This window comes from Rhinolophus sinicus, chromosome X (assembly GCF_036562045.2).
Source record: "Rhinolophus sinicus isolate RSC01 chromosome X, ASM3656204v1, whole genome shotgun sequence".
NCBI lineage: Eukaryota > Metazoa > Chordata > Mammalia > Chiroptera > Rhinolophidae > Rhinolophus > Rhinolophus sinicus.
The window spans coordinates 69,518,217-69,536,055 of NC_133768.1; the positions used below are offsets into that span (position 1 = coordinate 69,518,217).

General features: G+C 44.6%; 1 protein-coding gene across 2 annotated transcripts; it reads right to left on the reverse strand.

Annotated features, from left to right (window-relative positions):
• Positions 1–13,302: 13,302 nt before the first annotated feature.
• Positions 13,303–14,892, reverse strand: LOC109439547 (protein BEX1). 2 transcript variants are annotated; one of them, XM_019719862.2, is made up of 3 exons: positions 14,737–14,892; positions 14,296–14,378; positions 13,303–13,934 (listed from the first exon to the last, which is right to left on the reverse strand). In XM_019719862.2, the coding sequence occupies exons 2-3, from the start codon at positions 14,357–14,359 to the stop codon at positions 13,543–13,545; spliced, it is 456 nt and encodes a 151-aa protein (XP_019575421.1). In that variant the 5' UTR covers positions 14,360–14,378; positions 14,737–14,892; the 3' UTR covers positions 13,303–13,542. The 2 variants fall into 2 exon arrangements, with proteins under 2 accessions (XP_019575421.1, XP_019575420.2); XM_019719861.2 differs by lacking the exon at positions 14,737–14,892 and adding an exon at positions 14,523–14,730.
• Positions 14,893–17,839: the final 2,947 nt, after the last annotated feature.

Sequence of the window (17,839 nt, forward strand, 5' to 3'; positions counted from 1 at the left end):
ACGTGACACCCGGTGAATTGGTGGTCCTTTTGAGCCTCCGGATGGCACTCAGCCCCATGGGCCATAGCAGGTGTTGCCTTCCTTTTGGTAATCTGCTACTGCAGTAGGCTCCAAGAGTTGTGGACATCTTACACCAAGGCCTCCACCCAATTGGATGCCTGGCTCAGTGAGCAGGATACTGGCTACATAGGAATGGTGTCAGACTCTGGGCAGGAGGACAGGTGGCCCCCGCACAGTTCATGGTACCTGGTAGCCACTGTTCTCAGAAGTTGGACCCCCGAGGAGGGGTGGGAGGATATGGATGGCTCTCTGGCCTGCATGGAGAGGACCCTGCAGGTTCTGGCTGAGCGGCTGCCAGAGGAGGCGAAGGGTGCAGCTGGCCGTGTGGGCTGGATGCTCCTTGCTGCATTGCATCATAACACGGACGATCTGCTTCATGAAATAGCCCAGGTGAGGGACCAGCAGCCCAGATAGGAGGCGCTGGAAGCTCGGGTCTGCCTGTCAGAGAAGGAGCCTCACGGTGGAGACTCTGAGGCAGAAGCAGAGGAAGGGAGTGGAGACAATGTAGCTCCCAACCCCCACACCTGGCCCATTGTGAAGCAAAAGGTAAAGCATGAGCAACCTTTGGTCCCTGGGGCATTGCTGCCGGCAACCCAGCTGTGCCTGAGTTCACAACCTACACCCCTTACACTCCCACTGAGTTGTAGGAACTGGGGAGGTGGTACAGACAGCGCCCTGGAGAGCTGATCTTAGCTTGGCTGCTACATTTATGGGATGAAGGGGCAGACAGCATTCTCTGCTCCCCAGGCAAAATGGAAAAGCTAACCTCCGTGGTAGTGTATCCGTCCTTGTGACAAAGGTTACAGAACTGCTATAGGTTGGCCCAAGACCAGGGCAATCACACTCTAATGGAGTGGCTCACTGCTGCGGTACGCACAGTGTGGGGACAGGCTGGCGAGCTACCAGACACTGTGAGTAAATGGCAGTCATATACTGAACTTACTCAAATCATTTGTGAAATGGATATGAGACATGCTGTGTTCAACCCTACTATGCGGGGGCTGGATGACGAGCTTTTTATGACCAGCATGAGAGATCTGTTTTTGGATATTGCCCCTTCAAGTGCTTTTGGATCCTTGGTTGCCATTCTTACACCCTATGTGGGGCAGTGGATCCATGAAGTTACCACCGCCATGGCCACCCTGGGGGATGTTGAAAGCTGGAGGCAAGGGAAGTTAAGACAGGAGGTCCAAGAAGTCAAGGCCTGGAAGACCAAGTCAAAAGTAAGGGGGCGAGGTCATAGGCCTCAGAACGGAACACACACACACAGATGTGACATGATCTTGTGGCAGCAGGGGTTGATCAGGAAAAAATAGACTGACAATCCAATGCACTCTTGTTGGAACTTTGGAAACAGTTGCATCCGGAACAGCAATTCCAGCGAAGCCGAAAGGGGAAGTCTGGGAAAGTGCTACCCGTGTCCCTCCGGAACTTCATGCAGCCACTTGAGGCCAACTCCTTCCAGTTTGATTGGGGGGGGCAAGGTACCCAGTCAGAGGGGATGAGCAGGGACTGGAGGCCCCACGTGGAACTGTCCATACATTTGTCCCCTTCTAATGTGCAGAGGGTTTTGGCCCTATTTGACACTGGTGCAGACTGCAGTCTTATTTGTGGAAACCCAGAACTATTCCCTGGACCAGCAATCTGCATTAATGGCTATGGGGGAAAGACTATGATGGTAAAAGCTATTTCCTTACTACTGGGTATAGGAAGGCTCCCCCCCACCCCATACCTACACGGTGTATGTTTCCCCCATTCCTGAATATATTCTAGGGGTGGACGTGCTACATGGCCTCAGTTTACAGATGTCGTTTGGAGAGTTCCATCTCCAGATCTGAGTGGTGAAAGTGATGACATGTGAGTATGCTCACCACCCTCCTCAAGTGTTGCTGCAGGCCTGGCATGTGGTTACAGTGTGACAGTAAGTACCAACTGCCAGGAGGACAGGAGGAGATTAGTCATACAATTTTGGAATTGGAGAAGGCACATATTGTGAGGCCAATGCACAGTCCCTTTAACTCCCCATTATGGCCTGTCAAGAAACCAGATGGGACCTGGCGAATGACTGTGGACTATAGGGAGTTAAATAAGGTGACACCACCTTTGCATGCTGCAATGCCTTCAATTCATGATTTGATGGATTGTCTGACTGTCCGCCTGGGAACGTACCACCATGTAATAGAACTGGCACATATTTGCTTCCTGTGTCTTGTCTGGTCGCCATCGATAATATGTAAGCATGTTGTCTGTGAGCCACTATTGTTCCAGCGCGGTGCCCTGAGAACCCTGGCTGTGCCCAGAAAGTAGGTAGACATCGAGGGACACCCCCTGGGACATTACTTGAACTGAAACTTTTTCTCATGAGCTGTGTTCCTGATGTAGGGCCCTTCGCAGAAGATGCTTGTCGCATAGATTGTGTGGCGAGACCCTGGAAGGGTGGAGTGTGGGGACAGAGTCCCAGAGAGCAGTTTCCAGACTCAGCCTCATGTGGAAAGGTGCTGGCTCGGTTACTAGATGGCCATCAGCTGTAATCAGATGGCCATCTGCTGTGGCTGGGTGGCCATCAGCTGTTACAGTTAGCCATTAGCCACTAATATAACTCTGTGGCTATGCTGGCAAGGGGGTTGGTTGGTTGGTTGGTTGGTTGGCAGAGAAGCAGATGGCAGATTGCAGAGGCGGATTGCGGCTAGCAAGTGCAGTTACCAAGCAGATTGTGGATTGCGGATCGTGTTGATCCTACTTCCTGTGTTTTGCCCAGCTACCAGTGAGACTGGGGTGCAGGAAGACCCCTCGTTGGGGTACTGGTGGATATTTGCTTTTGTGTCTCGACCAGCCACCATCGAGAATATAGTGGTATGAACTCCCCTATCTATGGCTCCATTGGTGTTCCTTTTTGGCTTCACCATATCCTGAGTTCTTGTGCGGGGAGCAGAACCAGAGACCCTGCATTACAGACTCCCTGCACAGCAGACAGGCAAGACTAAAATGCACACAATTGAAATCATCTGAAGGTGGGCAAATTGGGTGAGTGGGGGAGGAAGGAAAGGGGAAGTGTGGAGATGAGGGCTGCACGAGGGCCAGAGACCACAGCTTGGAGCTCCCTGCATTCCAGAGCTACAACAGTTGCAGGAGAGGGAACAATTCAGACTGCTAGTGCTTCCCTTATGGCCCACAGTCCCACCTGAGGGATCAGCATATAACACAGCAGAACCCAACGCTTACGGCAGAGACCTCAAAGCAGATTGAGGGAAGAAGGATGAAAATGGTGGTTTAAGTCCTCATTGCCAGGCAGAGGATGAACAGCATAGACACGGAGCCTAGCCAACCCTTTCCCACCCTCCCAGAGCTCACCCCAAACCCACCTTCCCAGTGCTAAAAGCAGAACGGTAACAATGTCAGATAAAAAAATAGAATACAGTAGTACTTCGGTTTTTGAAAGTCTCCATTGGTGAATATTTCGGTTTACGAATGCTGTAAATTTTATGGATCTATGGTACCGTTAGATAGTAAAATTCATGCTGAATTTGCAGTTTTAGGGGTTGATTTTAAAGGTCTGGAACAGATTAATCCATTTTGCATTACCTTCTATGGAGAAACCGTGCCTCGGTTTTCGAATGTTTCAGAAAATGAACAGACTTTCAGAACAGATTACTTTCGAAAACTGAGGTACCACTGTATTTACAGGTTTGAGAACTGTGGTTTGCAGCCAAGGACTCATGGCCCAGCTAGTTCCAGTGAAGGGAAAGGAGCCTTGGGGTGCAGGATTGGCTGTGCTGGTGGTCGCCACCATTGCTCAGAGCCACCTATCACAATCCACCCCACCCATGCCCCCACCTATATGGTCAGATCCCTGCAGGGATAAACAGAGTTGCTGAAACACACAGGCCTTGAAACTGGTGCAGGAAGAGCTTTGGAACTTCAGAAGGTCTCCATATCTCCCAAAGGAGGCAGTGCATTAAGACACAGGTGACCTGCTCACAGGTCCCAACTTCCAGGGAACACCCCCCATTGTGTGAGAAGCCAGAACAGTGCAGAGAAAATATAACACTGCAGCAAGAGAGAAAATAAAAGGCTGCAGTTGGACAGAAAATAAAACATTCTACCAACACCTACTGGAAAGCAAAAGAAAGACCATTTCTTATCAACCTGTTGCAGAACTCACTCCTGTAGATGCCTAGGAAGAGAAAAAATAATTAATTGTCATGAATAACAAGGTAACAAGGCAGCTCAGAAAGAAAATGAAGTCTCCAGAAAATGAACTTAGAGACATGGAAATATGTGACTTCAATGACAGAGAATTCAAGATTGCAGTTCTGAAAAAACTCAACAAGATGCAAGAAAACACAGACAAGCAGTTTAAAGAACTCAGAAACATAATCAAAGAACAAAATGAACATTTTACCAAAGATATTGAAATTTTAAAAAAAGAACCAAATAGAATTTCTGGAGTTTAAAAACTCAATAGAAGAAATGAAGAATGAAATAGCCAGAATAGGTAATAGAGCTGACCAGATGGAGGAAAGAATCAGTGACATCGAATACAGAAATCTGGAAATGACACAGATGGAAGAAGAGAGATACTTGAGACTTAAAAGAAATGAAAGAACTCTACAAGAACATTCTGACTCCATCAGAAACAGCAATATAAGAATAAAGAGCATAACAGAAGGAGAAGAAAGAGAGAAGGGAACGGAGAGTATATTCAAACAAATAGTTGACGAGAACTTCCCAAACTTGTGGCAAGAACTGGATCCTGAATGCAAGCAAATAGAACAGCTAATTACCTAACTCCCAACAGGCCTTCTCCAAGGCACATTGTATTGAAGCTGTCAAAAATAGGGCTGCTATATCTTCTGGTCTTAGTAGAGTGGTTTTATGTAGTAAGGGTGCTGTGGGGCTCAGTGGTGCAGTCTTCCTTTTCACTTGAGCTGGGTGCTCCAGGTGTGTCCTTTGTGTAGGTTGTGTGTGTCCTCCTATTGTAATTGAGCATAGATTGATATTTGTACATCAGTGGGAGGGATTGACCCTAGGGCTCACTGGTTGTGAGGACTGGCCTTGATTAGAGTGGAATAGTTGTTGTTCAGGGGCTGACTCTACAGAGCACGATCTGCCTCAGCAGGACTCTGGTGCCTATCTAATCCTCCCCTTGGGTGTGTCATTTTTGGTGGTGGCTGGGTGATGCTCCAGTGCATTTCAAAGCTGGCCACTGGGGGTGCCAGCCCCAGGACCACCTTGGAAGGGATCCGCTGTAGGTCAAGTTCAGATACAGCCTATGCCCGACCTAGGGCCAACTGACAGGAGCCACAAAGAAATCCGCAGATGGCTGCCACCCATGCTGTGCTTGGAGGTGCCTTGAGAGGTCAAGCCACAAACCAAGGCCGGTTGCCACTAGTGCCAGATTTAGGGCTGCTCAGCCAGAGGTACAGAACATGCTCAAGCCAGATGCTACTTGTCTGGGTTTGCAAGACTTTGAGAGACACTAAGAAAGTCTGGAGCTTGAGCCAAGGCAGGTGGTTAGTATGAAAAAGCCACTGGAAGTGGCTTGGGTGTGTCTGAAAGTTTCTCAGGGTAGGGTGTCAAACTGCCAGTGTGTGGCAAATGAATGCTGGAGACTCAGATATGTCGGCCAACTCCATCTGCACACCAGATATAGGGAGGGCTCAACAAAGAAAAATGGCCTCTGCCAGCTCCTCTGTCCAGGAGAAAGCTGCCTCTCCAGCCCCCGCCCCAAGACAACAGCTCAGCTTCCCACCATATGTCCCTACCGCCTTTCCAGCTGTTGCCCCAGTGCTGGAGCTCAGAGCAAGTGAGTCCATTGGTGGGTAAGTCCACGTGCAGTCCCTTTAAGAGAACCTGGGAGTGCAGCTGGTCTCCATCTCACTCAGTCACAATCTCTGCTTGTTTTCACAGCCAGAAATTATGAGGACTTCTCTCACTGGCACTGTAACCCTGGACTGGGGTGGGGCTGAGACCTCTCACTCCTCTGGGGGGTGAGAGGACCTCCACAGCCAAAATATCCCTCCTGGTCTTTAATGGTCACATGCAGGTGTGGGACCAGCCCATTCCATGACTCTGCCAATCCTACCAGTCTTGAGGTGGCGTCTTCTGCATCTTAGTTGTAGGGCTTCAGTTCTGCAAGATTTTAGGTGATTCTCAATGATGGTTGTTTTGTACTTTAGCTGTAATTTGGACGTGGTCGTGACAGAAGGTAAGCACAGCTTTCAACTACTGTGACATCCTGACGGGATCCCCTCAAGTTTCATTCTTTTGCACATGGCTTTCCAATTTCCCCAGAACCATTTACTTTTATTTTATTTATTTTTATTAGTTTCAGGTGTACAAAAGAATGTAATAGTTAGACATTTATCATTTATATCCCTCCCACAGTGATAACTCTGCTCCCCCCATCTACTACCCCTCTGACATCGCATACAACCATTACATTTCCACTGGCTCTATTCCTAATGCTGTACTCCGCTTCTTGTAACTATATAAATATAAAATTATAATTGACATTCATTATTGTCCAGCTTCAGCTGCAGGTGTACAGTGCAGTGATGAGGCATCTACATCATCCCTGAGGTGGTCTCACTAATGAGACAAGTGTCCATAGGATACCCTACAAAATCTTTATAACATTGTTGGTTACATTCCCCAAATTGACTTTCGTATGCCTGTGGCAATCTTGTGGTTACTGACTGTGCTTTCTAATCCCCTCACCTTCCCACTCATCCCCACCCGCCTCCCATCTAGCAACCCTGTTTTCCCTCTATGTCTCTGAGACTGTTTCTGATTAGTTCATTCATTTATTATTTTCTTTAGATTCCACATATAAGTGAGATCATATGGTATTTACCTTTCTCTGTCTGACTTATTTCACTTAGCATAATGTTCTCTAGGTCCATCCATGTTGTTGTAAATGGTAAGATTTCATTCTTCTTTCTGGCTGAATAGTACTCCATTGTATAAGTGTACCAGAGTTTCTTAATCAAGTCATTGACCGATGGGCATTTCGGTTGTTTCCATGTCTTGGCTATTGTGTATAGAGCTGCAATAAACATAGGGGTGCATAGATTTTTTTAGAATTAGAGTTTTAGATTTCTCTAGATAGATACCTAAGCATGGAATTGCTGGGTCATAAGGTAGTTCTATTTTCAGTTTCTTTGAGATAACTCCGTACTGTTTTCCATAGTGGATGCACCAGTCCTCAATCCCACCAACAGTGCACGAGGGTTCCCTTTTCTCCACATCCTCGTCAGCACTTGTTGTTTGTTGATTTATTGATGATAGCCATCCCCATGCTGGGCACCCCAGTCCAGGGGTCCTGTTACAGGAAGACTGTTTCCCATGGCATCTGGCAGTGATTTCAGTGAGGACTCTGTCTGCCCTTTCAAGTGGGACAAAGGGAGGCTGGAAACTCAAATGCCCTTTTGTAGAGTTGGCACATGGACTCGTTCATGTGTGGGCACTTGCCTGGTTTCTGATGGAGGGGTAGCAGCTCAAGAGGCCCAGAGACATTCTGGGGAGGACCAAGTTGTGTAGCTTTGGAGTGGAACTTGAAGGGACAGGAACCATTGTTGTCCTCGTGTGGAGCATGACACATGTGTGTCCTACATGAGGGCACCATCTTTTCAGTGCTCTCCCCTTAAGGGCCAAATCTGGAAATGCATTGGTCTGGTAAAATCCACACATGTGCACAAACTTGATGATGCCCTGGGGTCCCCCCACCCCATGCACAGTTGGTGCTACATCGCAGGGGACATGCAGGAATACTGGCCCTGCCCCACAGGCTGTGGATGCCTTTTTGCAGCAGATGGATGGCCTGCAGTGATCTGGGAAACCTTTGCTGGTGGGCGGTAACCCAAGACCTGTGCAGCAGTGTCTCTTGGGCAGCTCTGGGGAACCTGTGGGTCTGAGATGGGCGGTGGCTGGCTGTGTTGTTTTGGGGGCATTTTAGGAGGGTGGTCCGGCCCAGCACAGGTGCAGGAGCCAAGATTGTATTGACTTTGTAGAAACCACCGACCACACCCCTTAGCTCCCTGAACCCCATGCTGCCCACCTAGAGCTGCATTGCTAGGGGCACTCTGGGCACCTGGGTGGTTGGTCCAACCCCACAAGCCAAGGAGGCCTTTTGCAGCAGCAGACAGCCCATGATGACCTGGAGAGATTTTTGTGGTATATAGTAACCCAAAACATGTACTGCAGTCACTCCTGGGCAGCTCTAGGAAATTTGTGAACTTGAGGCAAGCAGTGGCTGGCTGTGGTGTTCTACGGACATTTTGAGAAGTGGTCACAGGCCAGGCACTGCCTGGAGGCAAGAGGTGGCTGGCTGCGGTGTTCTCGGGGCACTGTGCAAAGTGGTCACAGAATGGACACTGGCATAAGAATTGAATCTGTATAAACTTTCTAAAAACCACTTGCTACATTTCGTGACTTTCTGGGACTCCACCCCACTCAGCTAGTGCTGCATCACCGAGGACACTCTTAACACTGGGTCAAACAGCCCGGCTCACACATCTAAGCAGGCTCTTTCAACAGCTGGACCTTACAGGCAGCTGGTGGGTGGCAATAAGTATAGGGGGCCCTCAGCCTTTTGCTAAGCTTCCTCAGGGCCACTACTGGTGGCAGCTAGCATTGGTTCACAGCGAGGCTACCCTCACATGCCTCCAGGTCCAGCACAGGCAGCATCCAACCACATATAGCTTTGTGGCTCCTACCAGGTAGCCATGGGCTGGTAACAGGCAAGGCTGAAATTGGCCTGCACAAGAGCCCCTCCCAAGAGACACCAGAAAACACACACCCAGAAGTCAACTTCAGATCACACCAGAGCACTACCTGGTTAGAACCACAAGCATCACACCCAAAGCAGGGGGTCTCAACAGGCACAAGAGTCCATGGGGGTGAATCCTCCTCTGAGGGGTCAGCCCCCACATAGTAGCACAGCAAATTCTCACAGTCAGTTAGCCTTGGAGTCAATCCCACCCACTGATGCACTAAAAAGATTATACACCATGGTCAAGTGGGATTTATTCCTGGGATACAAATTTGGTTCAATATCCTCAAATCAATTATTATGATACACCACATAAAAAAATGAAAGGTAAAATTCATATGATCATATCAATAGATGCACAAGAAGCCTTTGACAAAATCCAGCATCTATTTATGATAAAAACTTTTAGCAAAGTAGGAATAGAGGGAGAATACCTCAACTTAATAAAGGCCATATACAACAAACCCACAGCTAACCTCATACTGAACAGGGTAAAGTGAAAAGCATTCTCTTTAAGATCAGGAACAGGAAAAGGATGCTGACTTTCACCACTTTTATTCAACATAATATTGGAAGTCCAACCCACAGCAATCAGACAAGAAAAAGAAATATCCAAATTGGAAATGAAGAAGTAAAACTCATTATTTGCAGATGACATGATACTATATAGAGAGAACCTGAAAGATTCCACTGAAAAACTATTAGAACTGATAAATGAATTCAGTAAAGTAGCAGGGTACAAAATTAATATTCAGAAATCAGTTCCTTTTTTATACATCAATAATGATTTATCAGAAAAAGAAATTAAGAAAACAATCCTATTTACAATTGCATGAAAAAAATACCTAGAAATATATTTAACCAAAGAGGTAAAAGACCTGTACTCAGAAAACCATAAGACACTGAATGAAGAAATTTAAAAAGATACAAACACATGAAAGCATATATTGTGCTCACAGATAGGAAGAGTTAATATAGTTAAAATGTCTGTATTACGCAAAGCAATATATAGATTCAATGTGATTGCTATCAAAATACCAATGGCATTTTTCACAGAACTAGAACAAATAATCTTAAAATTTATATGTTTCCATATAAATCTGGAACCACAAAAGACCCCGAATAGCCACAGCAATCTTGAGAAAGAACAAAATTGGAGGTATCCCGTTGCCTGATATTAAACTACACTACAAGTTTATAGTAATCAAAACAGCATGATCCTGGCATAAAAACACACATAGATTAATGGAACAGAACAGAGAGCCCAGAAATAAATCCATTTATTTGGTCATTTAATCTATGACAAAAAGGGCAAGAACATACAGTGGGATAAAGACAGTCTATTCAATAAACAGTGTTTAGAAAACTAGACAGATACATGCAAAAAAAAAAAAGTGAAACTGGACCACCTTCTTACACCATGTACAAGAATAAACTCAAAATGGATTTAAGACTTAAATGTAAGACCTGAAACCATAAAACTCTTAGAAGAAAACACAGGCAGTAAACTCACTGTCTTTATTCTTATAAGAGTGACATTTTTCTGATGTATCTCCTCTGGCAAGGGAAAATAAAGAAAAAAATAAATAAGTGGGACTATATCAAACTAAAAAGTTTTTTTCTCAACAAAGCAAACCATCAACAAAACAAAAAGACAGCCTACTGAATGGGAGAAGATATTTGCCAATGATACATCAAATAAGGGGTTAATATCCACAATTTATAAAGAACTCGTATAACTCAACACCAAAAAAATAACAAACAATCCAATTAAACAATGGGCAGAGGTATTGAATAGACATTTTTTTCAATTAGGACATACAGATGGCCAATAGACATATGAAAAATGCTCAACATCGCTTATCACCAAATAAATTAATACCACAAGGAGATACCACCTCACATCTATCAGGATGGCTATCATCAATAAGTCAACAAACAAGTGCTGGCGAGGATGTGGAGAAAAGGGAACCCTTGTACACTGTTGGAAGGATTGCAAATTGGTGCAACCACTATGGAAAACAATCTCGGGGTTCCTCAAAAAATTAAAAATAGAAATTTTGACCCAGCAATTCCACTTCTGGGTATTTATCCAAAAAATAATCCAAAACACTAATTCAGAAAGTTATATGCATCCCTATGTTCATTGCAGCATTATTTATAATAGCCAAGGTATGGAACTGCCCCAAGTACCCATCAATAGACGACTGGATAAAGAAATTGTAGTGCACATACACAATGGAATGTTACTTGGCTATAAAAAAAGAATGAAGTCTTGCCATTTCCGACAACATGGATGGACATAGAGGGTGCTATGCTAAGTGAAACAAGTCAGACAAAGACAAATACCGTATGATCTCACTTATATATGGAATCTAAAGAAGAAAATAAATAAACAAAACATAGATAGATACAGAGAAGAAACTGATGGTTGCCAAAGGGGAAGGGGTTGGGGAGCTGGGTGAAAAAGTTGAAGGGATTAAAAAACACAAATTAGTAGTTATAAAATAGTCATAGGGATATAAAGTACAACATAAAGAATACAGTCAATAATGTTGCAACCATTTTGTATAGGGCCAGGGGTGTACTGGACTAATCAGGGGGAATCACTGAATAAAGTATATAAATGTCTAACCACTAAGCTGTACATCTGAAACTAATATAATATCGAATGTCAACTGTAACTGAAAAAATAATTTAAAAGAAGCTAAGGAAAAAAGCATCAATACCCTTAAGAGATACATATTAGTTATCTATTGCTTTGTAATAATAACCCCTAAATTTAGCATCTTAAAAACCATACACATTAATTATCCCAAAGATTTTGCAAGTCAGAAGTCTGGGTGTGACTACTCTTGTCTTCTGTCTCATGGTCTTTACAAAGCAACAGTCAATATGTAGGCCAGAGCTAGGGTCTTAGCTGAAGACGTGAGTGCGGGAGGATCTGCTTCCAAACTCACTTAAGTTGTCGGCAGGATTCACTTCCTAATGGGCTATTGGACTGAGCATCTCAGTTTCTTACTGGCTATTGGTTGATAGATACTCTCAGTTCTTTGCCCTATGGGCCTTTCCAACATGGCATCTTGTCTAATCAAAGCCAACAGGGGGAATGAGGAGGGAGTCTCTTAGCAAGATAGAAATCGAAATGCTCTGTAACACAATAACAAAAGTGACATCACATCACTTTTGCTATATTCTATTGATTAGAAGTAAGACCTAGTGATTTTGCCCACTCAAATAGGAGGGACAATTACACCAGAGTATGAGTACTGTATCCAAATGTAACATGAAATCTTCATATCTAAGTTCTGACATGAGAATTTTTAAGTGCCTTCCGTGCATTTATATGTTCACTGAAGAGTTCTTTGGATCTGGATCTATTATTGGCTTTTATTTCTTTTTAGCACAAGCAATCCATATTCTTTAAGAAAAATGTAGTTGAGTACAAAAAAAAATCACCCAATAACTCACAAGAGATAACCACTGTTAAATTTATAGTGTAAATACTTTCAATTTTAATTATGCAATAAATCTAAAGGTCTTTTTAAATTTTCTCATCCTTTGCATTTTAATGCTTCTCTCTACTGAATTCACCTTTATGTTCTTCTAATTACTATGTTTTCAATTTAAGGATTAAGATCATAGCAAATATATACACACCAGTAACATTTTAGACATTAATGTGCGTCAAAATCACCAGGAAGCTTGCTAAAATTGAAAGTTCTGGAGCCCCATTCAGATTTAGGGTAGAACTAGGAGTCCATTTTCAAGAAAGTGCTCAGGTAATTCTCACACAGGTGGCAGATTAGCATACTTTTATAAACACTAGGGTGTTATTAAATGAATCTAATGTTCCTTTAGGAATTGCAAGTAATCCCTTCTAGAGAATTCAGGTCAGATATCCTAGGTTATTTTATTCAGGGACTGAACTGAGACAAGAAATCAAGACTCAGTCATTAATAATTGTACTTTAAGTGCCTACATTTTGTCAGGCAGAACTCACAGATTGACCAGCAGACACTGTAGTCCCAAGGGGAGGAGGGATGCTGAACTTATGAGACCTATCTTTCGGGACTCTGCTAAATATCTGAGGATAAGGGGACCTTGCTTAATAGGTGGGGGTGGGCCAAAAATAGGTAAACACAGCTCACACACTCCTGAACTCGTTTCACAGTCATGTGAAGCAAATAAAGTCCCCAATTCATAAGGAAGTCCTGGGTTTATTAATCTGGCTAAAATATCCAAATTTTGTGACCAAGTACTTAATAAAGTGACCCGCCTGCTTTTATAAGATCACTAAAAATAGTTTTCATTTCTTCTCAAAATACAGGTAATATGAAATAAAACACATCAACCCATCTCACAAAAATAAGTCCCTGTATTAATAATTTGGTATATTTAAGTTTAGCATTTTCTCTTCATGTATTAAATAAACATAAATTTTGAAATAAAAAGGATAAATACAGAGATTGCTTTTTAAAACTGCTTTATTAACTTCACAATATATAATAAGCATCTTTCCATGCAATAGGTAAAATTTTCCTAACAAAATCTTGCAGACTGAATAAAAATCAACATTCAACTAGAAGCCGGTAAAGAGACCCACCAGAAACAAGTAACATCAAAAGGTTTACAACAAAGGTACATTACGATCACCTATGTTTAGAAAGCAGGTGTCTCCCTATTAACTGCAGGGAAAACATCAGCATTCAAGGCATAAGGCAAAACTCATCATGACGGTCATGGTGAGGGGGGTCAGTGCTAACTGCCCGCAGACTATGACTCAGTTGCTTTTCCCTCAGCTTTTGCCTGAGTTGTCTCATCTCCTCCCCAACCCTTTCCATATTCTCTTTTCCCATCCTTGCTTGTGGCTCTCCAAGCCTTTGAATTACATCCCATCTATACTGCAGGATGGGCTGCCTAACACGGAACCGCCTACGATTTCCTCTAGGTACACAATATTCACCAGCTTCCAAAGGGAGGGCCAAGGGCTCTCCTTTATTAGCAGCTTGCTCCTTTTCATCCTTGTTTTCATTTTCCTGGTTAGTATTTTCCACCTTGATATTTTCTACCACTTGTTCCTCTTTGGACGCCATTACTCCTAGGAGGTAAAAAGGGAGAGAAGGGATTGAATTTTTGGTGGAGAGATCAGCACCGAGGACAGAGGCCTTACTATTCGTCTTGCAGGGCTCTGGATATCAACGGTTAGTTTTTAAATTTCATGTTTCCCACCTGAGAGGCTCCCTACACCCTCTAGGGGTCCCCCAGTCCAAGCTCTTCCCCTTCCCTCTCACTATTCTCCTTTCCCACTCCCCAAACCCACCATTTTCCTTACAGATCCATCCCCAGGCCTCTGCAGGCACCAAAAAGGAGGACGGGTGATTGGGTGGGGGTAGGATACTTGGGGGGGTGTCCTAGATTGGGCTCTGCACCCGCCCCCCACCACTGTCTCCCGCACCCACCTGGGTCTATCCTTACTGTCTCCTCCTCTTCTCGATTCTTGCCGCGAGTGCGCCGCCCGGACATTTGACACAGACCCACAGACCTGCAGAGGGTCAGGTTGTGGGGGAGCAAGGACTGTTGCAAACGCTGTGCAGCAACCTGCTGCCACTAGGCCCCTTCTCTGCCCTGGCAACCTTGGCCACCCCAGCCCCGAGACTCCCGCCCTTTCTACCCCCACCCGGTTCACCATGTTCCTGCAGGAGCTCGGTGGATAATCACTGCTTCCCTCCCTGGAGCCCTGCCGCTCCAGCACCGCCACATCAGAGGAGTCATTATTTATGTTCCCAAGAATTCCAGGGGTGGAGAAAGCCGGCGGGGACCGCTGCGCTGATCCCCAATGCCGGCATCCGGGGTTGGGGGGCGGCTGCCGCCCTGGCCTCCGCCCGGCCTCCTGCCCTTACCTGCTCGGCTTTCCCCCGGCCCGATGCCAGCCCGCCGTGCGCAGGGCAGCGGGCAGCTGGTACCCAGACAGGAGTGACGACTGCACCGAAGGCTGCGTCGCTCTGCAGCTCCCGGTCACGTGAGGGCCCCGCGTCACCAACGAGCGCTCCCTACCCCTCCCAGGGCCCGCGAGGAGTTCGACCGACCCTCCCCCCAACTCCGCCTGCAGAACTCCCCCTCCCCGCGTCCCTGCGCGGGACCCCAGCGTGCACCTCCATGTCACTCAACCCAGTCCTCTCCAATTGGAGGGCCCACAAGTGGCTTCACAACCCTGCGGTTGGGGTTTGCTCCTCTCTGGTTATCAAGGAAGTTCTGCATCTTCCCCTCTTCACCGCCCTACCAAGGCCTTGGCATTGGCCTTTTCTTCTTTCTTTCCTCTTCTCCCTGGCTGTATATCTGTGTCCTAATGGTTTCTCTTTACTTCCTTTTTCAAAATCAGTATGCCTCAAAAACCTGAAAATTATGAAATTTCATTTTTAAAACAAATGTTTCAACCTGGGGAAGTAAAGCATCTCATTGTTTATGTTCTCCAGCACCACACAGAAAACGTTTACCAGGGCTCCACACAGCTTTATTTTTAGAACATTCTAGCTTGGTCCAAAATTTTATGGGAAAAAGGGAAACATTCCTTAACACAGTTGGTGTTTTGAAAATGATCTGTGAAGTAGCTCTTCAGGGAGAAGTCCAGTTGTCCAATCTTGGCCATTTTATATAAATAACTTACATTTTTTTTCCTTCTGGGATAAATTTCAAGTTTTGTTAATAAACATTTATATTTTATTCTATTATAATAAACATTCATTAAATATGAAAAAGCATTTGCTGATAACTGAAGTCATCTGCTGAAATTTAATGGCTAATACTAATGGTGGTTTTGAGGCAGGTTGAGGGATACAGATAGAGCTACCCGTCCTTGACAAGAGGCTGGGAAGGGGCTGCCACATTCCAGAGCCTCTCATTTTCTACATTCAGCCTCCTGACTGTTGCTTACTCCAAAAATATAGATGGACAGGTGACCAAAGTACTGACCTGAGTAAATTCTTTTGGTTACTTTCCTCCATTTCTTCCCCAAATTCCTACCTGGTAACTCACCTCCCAGATACATGAGGAGAGAGGTCTGTTCTCATGTTGGAAACCAGATGGGGCTTTTCTACACCTTTGTGGCGGGGTATTCCAAGAACTGTAGAGAAGTGATTGCTGGGGAAAGATCCTCCCTAGTCAGCCTGCTCTCTCCTCTATTTCACCTTGTCCTGGTAGAAGCCTCTCTGAGACCTTTCTGCTATCTCTCACCTGGCTTAGGAAGTACAGACTGTCGGGATCCTCACCTTAACCTCCTCACCTCCAGGGCATTCAGGAAGAACCCAGTCTTGCTGCAGGGTCACTATCTGGTAGTGCACACCCACCCTGGTACTCTCTCATTTATACCAGGACCCGAGGAACACTCTCTGCAGAGGATCCTGAGTAACCTTAATTTAAGCATTCTCAATACAGAAGTCTGTGGAACCCATTAAATGTTATTTAAAATTATCTGTCTGTGTGAGGGGGGGTGGTAAGATATTCACATTTTTTTGTGTGGGAAGAAAGACCATACTTCTTACCAGCTTCTTCAAAGAGGCTGTGATTCCTCACCCCTCAAAAAGTTTAGAAGTCTTTCTATATGCTATCTCACTCTAGTAATTAATTCTCACCTTAGCCCTGCTTCTTTTTCCTTTGTTTTCTGCCTTGCTATCCACTCATTGGCCAACCCAGAACCTGGTTATTAACCTTGAATCCCTCTTCATTATCCCTCACATTCAGTTAATAACCAAATCTGGCTGAGACTCTCTTTATATCATTTTAAAACAGCATTATGGAGCTATAATTCACATATCATAAGATTTGCCCATTTAAAGTGTACATTTCAATAGTTTTTACTATATTCACAGATATGTACAACCATCACCACAGTTAATTTTAGGACCTTTCCATCACCTCAAAAAGAAACTCAAGAAGTACTATTTAGCTATTACCCATCCCCCATCTTCTCCAGGCCAAAGCAACCACTACCATACTTTCTGTTTCTATAAATTTCCCTATGCTAATAAATGTAATCATATAATATACACATATTCTTTTGGAATTGGCATCTTCATTTAGCGTAATGTTTTCAAAGTTCATGGCAACAATTTGATTAATCATTTGAGGAACTGCCACACTGTTTTCTAAAGTGAGTGACCATTTTACATTCCTACCAGAGGTGCATGAGGGCTCCAATTTCTCCACATCCTCACCAACATTTGTTGTTATCTGAAATTTCGATTCTAGCCATATGAGTGGGGATGAAGTGATATCTTGTGGTGGATATGATTTGCATTTCCCCATTTCTCAGATGACTAATTATATTGGGCATCTTTTCATGTTATAATTCTGCTCCCATTCCAATATGTGGGGGTTTTCCCCACATCATCAAGCAATTCTGACACCAGCTGTGTGTCCTACAATTCACCTGAATTCTTACACTATGTACCTAGAGATAGTAACAGACACCACAGGTTAAGTAAGGGCTCAGTCTCGCAAGACTGCCCGCCACTTCAGTTGTCAATAGAAAATCCTCACTGATACCTATGCTTCTGACCTACTGGTTATAAATCAGCGGTTTCCACCAACCCCTCCTTAGGTTCAATTAATTTGCTGGAGCAGCTCATAGAATTCATGAAACCAGTTTACTCACCAGATTACTGGTTTATTACAAAGGATATTAATGGATACAAATCAACAACCAGATGAAGAGATGCATAGGGCCAGATCTCAAACAAAGGAGCTTCTGTCCCCATGGAGTTTTTGACCCAACATTGCAGCACATGGAAGTGGTCCAGTTCACCAACCTGGAAGTTTTCCGAACCCTCTTTTTGAGGTTATACAGAAGCTTCACTACAGAGGCCTGTGGATTAAATCATTGGCCATTGATGATTGATTCAAATTCCAGTCCCTCTCCCTTTCCTGTAAATGTGGGGATGGATCTGAATGTTCAAACCCTCTAATACTGGTTGATTCCTCTGGCAACCAGACCCCCATCTTCAGGGG